At 48.5% G+C, this 12500-nt stretch overlaps 1 protein-coding gene across 1 annotated transcript in view; it reads right to left on the bottom strand.

The window, feature by feature from the left end:
* LOC124028584 (mitogen-activated protein kinase kinase kinase kinase 5-like) overlaps positions 1-9353 on the bottom strand; it is a gene marked incomplete at both ends in the record, with an annotated part of 30027 nt that extends 20674 nt beyond the window's left edge. Inside the window, 3 exons of the mRNA XM_046340621.1 lie at positions 1135-1214; positions 8976-9057; positions 9213-9353. Of these exons, the coding sequence (XP_046196577.1) occupies positions 1135-1214; positions 8976-9057; positions 9213-9353 (303 nt within the window). The remainder of the gene's footprint in view (positions 1-1134; positions 1215-8975; positions 9058-9212) is intronic.
* Positions 9354-12500: the final 3147 nt, after the last annotated feature.

The following is a 12500-nucleotide window of genomic DNA, read 5'->3' as shown; positions in this document are numbered from 1 at the left end:
CACCAGGGGTAGAAACACGTCACCAGGGGTAGAAACACGTCACCAGGGGTAGAAACACGACACCAGGGGTAGAAACACGACACCAGGGGTAGAAACACGACACCAGGGGTAGAAACACGACACCAGGAGTAGAAACACGTCACCAGGGGTAGAAACACGTCACCAGGGGTAGAAACACGTCACCAGGGGTAGAAACACGTCACCAGGGGTAGAAACACGTCACCAGGGGTAGAAACATGACACCAGGGGTAGAAACACGTCACCAGGGGTAGAAACACGTCACCAGGGGTAGAAACACGTCACCAGGGGTAGAAACACGTCACCAGGGGTAGAAACACGACACCAGGGGTAGAAACACGTCACCAGGGGTAGAAACACGACACCAGGGGTAGAAACACGACACCAGGGGTAGAAACACGTCACCAGGGATAGAAACACGTCACCAGGGGTAGAAACACGTCACCAGGGGTAGAAACACGTCACCAGGGGTAGAAACACGACACCAGGGGTAGAAACACGACACCAGGGGTAGAAACACGTCACCAGGGGTAGAAACACGACACCAGGGGTAGAAACACGTCACCAGGGGTAGAAACACGTCACCAGGGGTAGAAACACGTCACCAGGGGTAGAAACACGTCACCAGGGGTAGAAACACGTCACCAGGGGTAGAAACACGTCACCAGGGGTAGAAACACGACACCAGGGGTAGAAACACGTCACCAGGGGTAGAAACACGTCACCAGGGGTAGAAACACGTCACCAGGGGTAGAAACACGTCACCAGGGGTAGAAACACGTCACCAGGGGTAGAAACACGACACCAGGGGTAGAAACACGTCACCAGGGGTAGAAACACGTCACCAGGGGTAGAAACACGTCAGCAGAAGATGCATCAGATTCCTACTGTTAAAATATGTTATTTCTGTTTTTAATTATTCATACATTTACAACCAAATTATATAAACATGTTTTTTTGCTGTGTCCTTATGGGATGTGTGTAGATTTATGAGGAACATGTTTTTGTTACATCTGATTCATTTCTAGAATAAATTGTAACGTAGCAAAATGTGAAAACAGTCAAGGGCGTTTGAATACTTGCTGAAAAGACGTTCGACAGGAAGTATGTACTCACAAGGTAGTCTTTCTTCTCCGTCCTCTGTGGTCGGCTGGGACGAGCACTGGGATTCTCTCCGTTCACGCCGTCATCGGGATCTGGTGAAAGTCAAACAAAGTCACATTTACATTTGAGTCCTTTAGCAGATGTCCTTAACCAGAGTCACAAGAACAACCACATATCATCATCATCATCATCATCATCATCATCATCACAAGTGGGAGGGGGGGGGGTTAGAGTTATATTCTAGCATAGAAATCTCTGAGGGTTAAATTTGAGCAGTTAGGCCCGAGGTGGTATGGTATATGGCCAATATACCACGGGCAAGGGCTGTTCTTCGGGATACAGCCCTTAGCCGTGGTATATTAGCCATATACCACAAACGACAAAGTGCCTATTAGGAACTTGTTACCAATGTAATTAGAGCAGTAAAAATAAATGATTTGTCATACCCAATGGTATACGGGTTGGATATAGCGTAGCTGTCAGACAATCAGCATTGGCGGCAGCGTAGCCTAGTGGTTAGAGCGTTGGACTAGTAACCAGAAGGTTGCGAGTTCAAACCCCCGAGCTGACAAGGTACAAATCTGTCGTTCTGCCCCTGAACAGGCAGTTAACCCACTGTTCCTAGGCCGTCATTGAAAATAAGAATGTGTTCTTAACTGACTTGCCTGGTTGAATAAAGGTAAAATTAAAAATTAAAAATTTGCGGCTTGAACCACCCAGTTTATAATCTAGCAGAGAACTCTGAGGGTGAAAGTCCCGGGTCGATATTCAAGGAATATCCCCTCGAACGCGGCAGTGAGTCCTCCAGATCAGAGGCAGTAGAGACGACCAGGGATGTTCTCTGTTTAGTGAGTCCTCCAGATCAGAGGCAGTAGGGATGACCAGGGATGTTCTCTGTTTAGTGAGTCCTCCAGATCAGAGGCAGTAGGGATGACCAGGGATGTTCTCTGTTTAGTGAGTCCCCCAGATCAGAGGCAGTAGGGATGACCAGGGATGTTCTCTGTTTAGTGAGTACCCCAGATCAGAGGCAGTAGGGATGACCAGGGATGTTCTCTGTTTAGTGAGTCCCCCAGATCAGAGGCAGTAGGGATGACCAGGGATGTTCTCTGTTTAGTGAGTACCCCAGATCAGAGGCAGTAGGGATGACCAGGGATGTTCTCTGTTTAGTGAGTACCCCAGATCAGAGGCAGTAGGGATGACCAGGGATGTTCTCTGTTTAGTGAGTCCCCCAGATCAGAGGCAGTAGGGATGACCAGGGATGTTCTCTGTTTAGTGAGTCCTCCAGATCAGAGGCAGTAGGGATGACCAGGGATGTTCTCTGTTTAGTGAGTCCTCCAGATCAGAGGCAGTAGGGATGACCAGGGATGTTCTCTGTTTAGTGAGTCCCCCAGATCAGAGGCAGTAGGGATGACCAGGGATGTTCTCTGTTTAGTGAGTCCTCCAGATCAGAGGCAGTAGGGATGACCAGGGATGTTCTCTGTTTAGTGAGTCCCCCAGATCAGAGGCAGTAGGGATGACCAGGGATGTTCTCTGTTTAGTGAGTCCCCCAGATCAGAGGCAGTAGGGATGACCAGGGATGTTCTCTGTTTAGTGAGTCCCCCAGATCAGAGGCAGTAGGGAGGACCAGGGATGTTCTCTGTTTAGTGAGTCCTCCAGATCAGAGGCAGTAGGGATGACCAGGGATGTTCTCTGTTTAGTGAGTCCTCCAGATCAGAGGCAGTAGAGAGGATCAACGATGTTCTCTTGATAAATGTGTGAATTGGACCATATTACTGCCCTGCTAAGTATTTCAAATGTAACAAGAACTTTTTGGGTGTCAGGGGAAAATGTATGGAGTAAAAAGTACATTGTTTTTGTTAGGAATGTAGAGAAGTAAAAGGTGGCAAAATATAAATAGTAAAGTACAGATATCCGCCCCTACTTAAGTAGTACTTTACACCACGCCCACAAATTGGGTTAAACAAAGATGACATTTTTCTAAGTAGTGAGAACGCTCGGGAGAAAGTAATGTTGAAAAGTAATCTTCAGACATGTCGCACTTTTTTTAAATGTCGTTTTGTAATTGACTAAAACAACGAGGACGACAAGAAAATGGTGTTTTAAAAAGGTCAAGTTTTTGCTGTGAGCCAACGGGGTAACCTAGGTAACCACAGGTTGCTTTCCTCACAGACGGGCAGAGCTGGGACCTTATATCTATCAAATACAGAATAGGACTATATTATAGAATAAAACTCAGAGGGTCATATCTCTAGCGTACGTGATTCTATCGGAGGGTCATATCTCTAGCGTACAGGATTCTATCCGAGGGTCATATCTCTAGCGTACGGGATTCTATCCGAGGGTCATATCTCTAGCGTACGGGATTCTATCCGAGGGTCATATCTCTAGCGTACGGGATTCTATCCGAGGGTCATATCTCTAGCGCATGGGATTCTATCCGAGGGTCATATCTCCAGCGTACGTGATTCTATCCGAGGGTCATATCTCCAGCGTACGTGATTCTATCCGAGGGTCATATCTCCAGCGTACGGGATTCCATCCGAGGGTCATATCTCTAGCGTACGGGATTCCATCCGAGGGTCATATCTCTAGCGTACGGGATTCCATCCGAGGGTCATATCTCTAGCGTACGGGATTCTATCCGAGGCTCATATCTCTAGCGTACGGGATTCTATCCGAGGGTCATATCTCTAGCGTACGGGATTCTATCCGAGGGTCATATCTCTAGCGTACGGGATTCCATCCGAGGGTCATATCTCTAGCGTACGGGATTCTATCCGAGGGTCATATCTCTAGCGTACGGGATTCTATCCGAGGGTCATATCTCTAGCGTACGGGATTCTATCCGAGGGTCATATCTCCAGCGTACGTGATTCTATCCGAGGGTCATATCTCTAGCGTACGGGATTCTATCCGAGGGTCATATCTCTAGCGTACGGGATTCTATCCGAGGTCATATCTCTAGCGTACGGATTCTATCCGAGGGTCATATCTCTAGCGTACGGGATTCTATCCGAGGGTCATATCTCTAGCGTACGGGATTCTATCCGAGGGTCATATCTCTAGCGTACGGGATTCTATCCGAGGGTCATATCTCTAGCGTACGGGATTCTATCCGAGGGTCATATCTCTAGCGTACGGGATTCTATCCGAGGGTCATATCTCTAGCGTACGGGATTCTATCCGAGGGTCATATCTCTAGCGTACAGGATTCTATCCGAGGGTCATATCTCTAGCGTACGTGATTCTATCCGAGGGTCATATCTCTAGCGTACGTGATTCTATCCGAGGGTCATATCTCTAGCGTACGGGATTCTATCCGAGGGTCATATCTCTAGCGTACGGGATTCTATCCGAGGGTCATATCTCTAGCGTACGGGATTCTATCCGAGGGTCATATCTCTAGCGTACGGGATTCTATCCGAGGGTCATATCTCTAGCGTACGGGATTCTATCCGAGGGTCATATCTCTAGCGTCCGAGGGTCATATTCGGATTCTATCCGAGGGTCATATCTCTAGCGTACGGGATTCTATCCGAGGGTCATATCTCTAGCGTACGGGATTCTATCCGAGGGTCATATCTCTAGCGTACGGGATTCTATCCGAGGGTCATATCTCTAGCGTACGGGATTCTATCCGAGGGTCATATCTCTAGCGTACGGGATTCTATCCGAGGGTCATATCTCTAGCGTACGGGATTCTATCCGAGGGTCATATCTCTAGCGTACGGGATTCTATCCGAGGGTCATATCTCCAGCGTACGGATTCTATCCGAGGGTCATATCTCTAGCGTACGGGATTCTATCCGAGGGTCATATCTCTAGCGTACGGGATTCTATCCGAGGGTCATATCTCTAGCGTACGTGGATTCTATCCGAGGGTCATATCTCTAGCGTACGGGATTCTATCCGAGGGTCATATCTCTAGCGTACGGGATTCTATCCGAGGGTCATATCTCTAGCGTACGGGATTCTATCCGAGGGTCATATCTCTAGCGTACGGGATTCTATCCGAGGGTCATATCTCTAGCGTACGGGATTCTATCCGATCCGGGGTCATATCTCTAGCGTACGGGATTCTATCCGAGGGTCATATCTCTAGCGTACGTGATTCTATCCGAGGGTCATATCTCTAGCGTACGGGATTCTATCCGAGGGTCATATCTCTAGCGTACGGGATTCTATCCGAGGGTCATATCTCTAGCGTACGGGATTCTATCCGAGGGTCATATCTCTAGCGTACGGGATTCTATCCGAGGTCATATCTCTAGCGTACGGGATTCTATCCGAGGGTCATATCTCTAGCGTACGGGATTCTATCCGAGGGTCATATCTCTAGCGTACGGGGATTCTATCCGAGGGTCATATCTCTAGCGTACGGGATTCTATCCGAGGGTCATATCTCTAGCGTACGGGATTCTATCCGAGGGTCATATCTCTAGCGTACGGGATTCTATCCGAGGGTCATATCTCTAGCGTACGGGATTCTATCCGAGGGTCATATCTCTAGCGTACGGGATTCTATCCGAGGGTCATATCTCTAGCGTACGGGATTCTATCCGAGGGTCATATCTCTAGCGTACGGGATTCTATCCGAGGGTCATATCTCTAGCGTACGGGATTCTATCCGAGGGTCATATCTCTAGCGTACGGGATTCTATCCGAGGGTCATATCTCTAGCGTACGGGATTCTATCCGAGGGTCATATCTCTAGCGTGGGATTCGGGGTCATTCTATACCGAGGTCATATCTCTAGCGTACGGGATTCTATCCGAGGGTCATATCTCTAGCGTACGGGATTCTATCCGAGGGTCATATCTCTAGCGTACGGGATTCTATCCGAGGGTCATATCTCTAGCGTACGGGATTCTATCCGAGGGTCATATCTCTAGCGTACGGGATTCTATCCGAGGGTCATATCTCTAGCGTACGGGATTCTATCCGAGGGTCATATCTCTAGCGTACGGGATTCTATCCGAGGTCATATCTCTAGCGTACGGGATTCTATCCGAGGGTCATATCTCTAGCGTACGGGATTCTATCCGAGGGTCATATCTCTAGCGTACGGGATTCTATCCGAGGGTCATATCTCTAGCGTACGGGATTCTATCCGAGGGTCATATCTCTAGCGTACGGGATTCTATCCGAGGGTCATATCTCTAGCGTACGTGATAGCGTCTATCCGAGGGTCATATCTCTAGCGTACGGGATTCTATCCGAGGGTCATATCTCTAGCGTACGGGATTCTATCCGAGGGTCATATCTCTAGCGTACGGGATTCTATCCGAGGGTCATATCTCTAGCGTACGGGATTCTATCCGAGGGTCATATCTCTAGCGTACGGGATTCTATCCGAGGTCATATCTCTAGCGTACGGGATTCTATCCGAGGGTCATATCTCTAGCGTACGGGATTCTATCCGAGGGTCATATTCTCTAGCGTACGTGATTCTATCCGAGGGTCATATCTCTAGCGTACGGGATTCTATCCGAGGGTCATATCTCTAGCGTACGGGATTCTATCCGAGGGTCATATCTCTAGCGTACGGGATTCTATCCGAGGGTCATATCTCTAGCGTACGGGATTCTATCCGAGGGTCATATCTCTAGCGTACGGGATTCTATCCGAGGGTCATATCTCTAGCGTACGGGATTCTATCCGAGGGTCATATCTCTAGCGTACGGGATTCTATCCGAGGGTCATATCTCTAGCGTACGGGATTCTATCCGAGGGTCATATTCTAGCGTACGGGATTCTATCCGAGGGTCATATCTCTAGCGTACGGGATTCTATCCGAGGGTCATATCTCTAGCGTACGGGATTCTATCCGAGGTCATATCTCTAGCGTACGGGATTCCATCCGAGGGTCATATCTCTAGCGTTCCACGGGATTCCATCCGAGGGTCATATCTCCAGCGTACGGGATTCCATCCGAGGGTCATATCTCTAGCGTACGGGATTCTATCCGAGGGTCATATCTCTAGCGTACGGGATTCTATCCGAGGGTCATATCTCTAGCGTACGGGATTCCATCCGAGGGTCATATCTCCAGCGTACGGGATTCCATCCGAGGGTCATATCTCTAGCGTACGGGATTCTATCCGAGGGTCATATCTCTAGCGTACGGGATTCTATCCGAGGGTCATATCTCTAGCGTACGGGATTCTATCCGAGGGTCATATCTCTAGCGTACGGGATTCTATCCGAGGGTCATATCTCTAGCGTACGGGATTCTATCCGAGGGTCATATCTCTAGCGTACGGGATTCTATCCGAGGTCATATCTCTAGCGTACGGGATTCTATCCGAGGGTCATATCTCTAGCGTACGGGATTCTATCCGAGGGTCATATCTCTAGCGTACGGGATTCTATCCGAGGGTCATATCTCTAGCGTACGGGATTCTATCCGAGGGTCATATCTCTAGCGTACGGGATTCTATCCGAGGGTCATATCTCTAGCGTACGGGATTCTATCCGAGGGTCATATCTCCAGCGTACGTGATTCTATCCGAGGGTCATATCTCCAGCGTACGGGATTCCATCCGAGGGTCATATCTCTAGCGTACGGGATTCTATCCGAGGGTCATATCTCCAGCGTACGGGATTCCATCCGAGGGTCATATCTCTAGCGTACGGGATTCTATCCGAGGGTCATATCTCTAGCGTACGGGATTCCATCCGAGGGTCATATCTCCAGCGTACGGGATTCCATCCGAGGGTCATATCTCTAGCGTACGGGATTCTATCCGAGGGTCATATCTCTAGCGTACGGGATTCTATCCGAGGGTCATATCTCTAGCGTACGGGATTCTATCCGAGGGTCATATCTCTAGCGTACGGGATTCTATCTCTAGCGTACGGGATTCTATCCGAGGTCATATCTCTAGCGTACGGGATTCTATCGGAGGGTCATATCTCTAGCGTACGGGATTCTATCCGAGGGTCATATCTCTAGCGTACGGGATTCTATCGGAGGGTCATATCTCTAGCGTACGGGATTCTATCGGAGGGTCATATCTCTAGCGTACGGGATTCTATCCGAGGGTCATATCTCTAGCGTACGGGATTCTATCCGAGGGTCATATCTCTAGCGTACGGGATTCTATCCGAGGGTCATATCTCTAGCGTACGGGATTCTATCCGAGGGTCATATCTCTAGCGTACGGGATTCTATCCGAGGGTCATATCTCTAGCGTACGGGATTCTATCCGAGGGTCATATCTCTAGCGTACGGGATTCTATCCGAGGGTCATATCTCTAGCGTACGGGATTCCATCCGAGGGTCATATCTCTAGCGTACGGGATTCTATCCGAGGGTCATATCTCTAGCGTACGGGATTCTATCCGAGGGTCATATCTCTAGCGTACGGGATTCCATCCGAGGTCATATCTCTAGCGTACGGGATTCTATCCGAGGGTCATATCTCTAGCGTACGGGATTCTATCCGAGGGTCATATCTCTAGCGTACGGGATTCTATCCGAGGGTCATATCTCTAGCGTACGGGATTCTATCCGAGGGTCATATCTCTAGCGTACAGGATTCCATCCAAGGGTATTGAACCACAGTTAGATACACCTTCTTTCCTTTGAATACTTTTGAATTACTGACAAATACATTGTTTGAATAACTGATAGCTTGGAATAGAAGAGATTGTTTCTATTTTCGAGTAGTCGTATCCTCAATCAATTCAACAAGTGACCAAGACATACTGTAAGAGGACATGGTGAGGACATGTCCTTCTGTGTGTGTGTGTGTGTGTGTGTGTGTGTGTGTGTGTGTGTGTGTGTGTGTGTGTGTGTGTGTGTGTGTGTGCACGTGCGCGTGCGCGTGCGACAGTCTGTGTGTCCTTACCAGGGTCTGAGGCTGTGGACGTAGATAGCAGATTGGGGCTACTGCCACTGGCTGACAGGTAGTCCAGACCAGAATGCTCCGCCTTACAATTAAAATACCTTTATTATTATTTCCCATTACCTCAAACTTGGGGAATTCCTTTAACATTTTAAGCTTAATAAATGTCATTTAAAAAACACACAGAATATAATAAATATTCAAACATTGTAATAGAAAAAGATATACATAAACACATGCCTTGTTGCCCTGCTCTGGGGTGCTCAGCCTCCGGGGGAACAGGCCTGGACCTGGGCTGTCCTCTGAGCCTGGAAATCTCCTCACTGTCAGACACCGCTCATCACTCACATCTGCCTCATCTGACAAACTGCTCAGATGAGGCTAAGAGTGAGAGGAGGAGAGGGAGAGGAAGGAGAGAACAGAGGAGAGGAAGAGGGAAGGAGGCGAGGCAGTGGAAAAGAGGAGAGGAAGAGGGAAGGAGTGGAGGCGGCAGAGGAAGAGGGAAGGAGAGAAGGAGAGGAAGAAGAGAACAGAGGAGAGGAAGAGGGAAGGAGAGGAGGAGAGGAAGAAGAGAACAGAGGAGAGGAAGAGGGAAGGAGGAGGAGAGGCAGAGGAAGAGAACAGAGGAAAGGAAGAGGGAAGGAGAGAAGGAGAGGAAGAAGAGAACAGAGGAGAGGAAGAGGGAAGGAGAGGAGGAGGAGAGGCAGAGGAAGAGAGGCAGAGATGAGGAGAGGCAGAGGAAGAGAGGCAGAGATGAAGAGAACAGAGCAGAGGAAGAGGAGGGAGAAGGAGGAAAACAAGGGGTTATGTACATGCCTGTTTGTCAGGTATATTCAGAACAGTGGCTGCAGTTCAAACACTTAAAAAGACACACCCTATCCCCTCAGCCCTCAAATGAAGTGGACACTTCAGATGACGTGTCATGACGTCTGACGAGTATACACTTGCAGGGCGAGGGGTGAGGCAGGGCGAGGGGTGAGGCAGGGCGAGGGGTGGGGGAGGGCGAGGGGTGAGGCAGGGCGAAGGGTGAGGGAGGGCGAGGGGTGAGGGAGGGCGAGGGGTGAGGGAGGGCGAGGGGTGAGGGAGGGCTAGGGGTGAGGGAGGGCGAGGGGTGAGGGAGGGCGAGGGGGTGAGGGAGGGCTAGGGGTGAGGGAGGGCGAGGGGTGAGGGAGGGCGAGGGGTGAGGGAGGGCGAGGGGTGAGGCAGGGCGAGGGGTGAGGCAGGGCGAGGGGAGAGGCAGGGCGAGGGGTGAGGGAGGGCGAGGGGTGAGGGAGGGCGAGGGGTGAGGGAGGAAGGAATTATTTTTAATGATTAAATGGACTGCCCTTGCCCGGAAATCACTCATCCACTGGTGGCTTGTGGGTTCTTTATATGTGCTACAGTCAATTATAATTGCATGTCTACTTATTAATAATTATATAGTTAATATATACACCTACTGTATGATAGCTAGCAAATTAATTAGCTAACTAACGTTAGCCTGCCTACTGTATGATAGCGAGCAAATTAATTAGCTAACTAACGTTAGCCTGCCTACTGTATGATAGCTAGCAAATTAATTAGCTAACTAACGTTAGCCTGCCTAGCTAGAACTTCTGAAGGAAAAATGTTTTATTTCTACAACTTCCAAAATAAGTGTTTCTGCATTAGTAGCACAATTTCTAATTTATTTGCATTTGTTTTTATTTACACTTGTGTGAAAACTTCTCCATTAATGTTGTTTTTATAGTTTTGGTTTTATGGTTTCTTAGCGGATGTGAATTGAATTATGGGGAGTTTCAGGGCCCGGAGTGAACATAATTATACACTCACACACTCGACTAAAAAACGAGGGTTGAGGGACTTACGTTACAAACTCCCCTTGATTGGCTAATCATTTGGACCACCCTCCAAGATGGCAACGGGGATTCCCCCAAGGGCATAAGGTAGACGAGGGTATGTCTTTTAAGTGTTTCCTTTGGAAAAATGTGTAGCAGTGGGGGCAAACCCTCCTTGTTTTAGGGGACAAGGGTCCCTCCCTTGGATCATATTTATGTAGGAGGACTGAGAGGCTCAGTTCTAGTGACTTTAGAGGACATTCTACTCCAAAAATAATTAAAATAAAATGATGCTGATTCCACCTAAATGATACTTTTCCACCTCCAGAAATGAGCTGTATAACATATTGATCAAATGTTTAAAATATTTTCTTTTTTCTTTTTAACATATTTGACCATCCATCATATTATTATTGACTATTTAACTTAAAAAAAAAAAATAGTAATAAAAACATATATTCGGTTTGCTGTTAGCAGTAAGCATTATCACCTGTAGCCCAACTGATGCACAGTGTTAGTAAATAAACAAGCTGAAATATGGGGTTGCCTGTCAGCATTTTATTTATTTATTTAACCTTTAATTAACTACGCAAGTCAGTTAACGACTAATTCTTATTTACAATGACGGGCTACCCCGGCCAAACCCGGGACGATGCTGGGGCCAATTGTGCGCCGCCCTAAGGGACTCCCAATCACGGTCGGTTGTGACACCGCCTGGAATCGAACCAGAGTGTCTGTGGTGACGCCCACTAGCACTGAGATGCAGTGACTTAGACCGCTGCGCCACTCGGGAGCCCAATAGGCCATTTACCCTTTTGGGCTAATCATTAGTCAGATCTCAAATTTGATCTTTAAACTAGTTTGCATCATATTGATGAATTTGATGTCACAAAAAAACCTTGCATAAACACAGTTAATATAATGTACCTGTTAAGGTAACCTGGAGTAACCTGGGTAACCTGGCACCTGGGGTAATCTGGAGTAACCTGGAGTAATCTGGAGTAACCTGGAGTAACCTGGGTAACCTGGAGTAACCTGGGTAACCTGGAGTAACCTGGGTAACCTGGAATAACCTGGGTAACCTGGAGTAACCTGGAGTAACCTGGGTAACCTGGAGTAACCTGGGCAACCTGGCACCTGGGGTAATCTAGAGTAACCTGGGTAACCTGGCACCTGGGGTAATCTGGAGTAACCTGGGTAACCTGGGGTAACCTGGGTAACCTGGAGTAACCTGGGTAACCTGGAGTAACCTGGAGTAACCTGGAGTAACCTGGCACCTGGGTAACCTGGAGTAACCTGGGTAACCTGGAGTAACCTGGGTAACCTGGAGTAACCTGGGTAACCTGGGGTAACCTGGAGTAACCTGGAGTAACCTGGCACCTGGGGTAATCTGGAGTAACCTGGGTAACCTGGAGTAACCTGGGTAACCTGGCACCTGGAGTAACCTGGAGTAACCCGGAGTAACCTGGAGTAACCTGGCACCTGGGGTAATCTGGAGTAACCTGGGTAACCTGGAGTAACCTGGGTAACCTGGCACCTGGGGTAATCTGGAATAACCTGGGTAACCTGGAGTAACCTGGGTAACCTGGAGTAACCTGGGTAACCTGGCACCTGGGGTAATACTTCCTGTCTCACAGAAACCACTTCATGTCACAACATTTTCCCTGGTTGCCATGACTCCTGCACTACCCCAAAATATAAATCGGTCTGA

This window comes from Oncorhynchus gorbuscha, unplaced genomic scaffold (assembly GCF_021184085.1).
Source record: "Oncorhynchus gorbuscha isolate QuinsamMale2020 ecotype Even-year unplaced genomic scaffold, OgorEven_v1.0 Un_scaffold_4464, whole genome shotgun sequence".
Lineage (NCBI taxonomy): Eukaryota > Metazoa > Chordata > Actinopteri > Salmoniformes > Salmonidae > Oncorhynchus > Oncorhynchus gorbuscha.
Note: the sequence above shows the minus strand (reverse complement) of the source record. Positions and strands in the feature narration are given on the sequence as shown.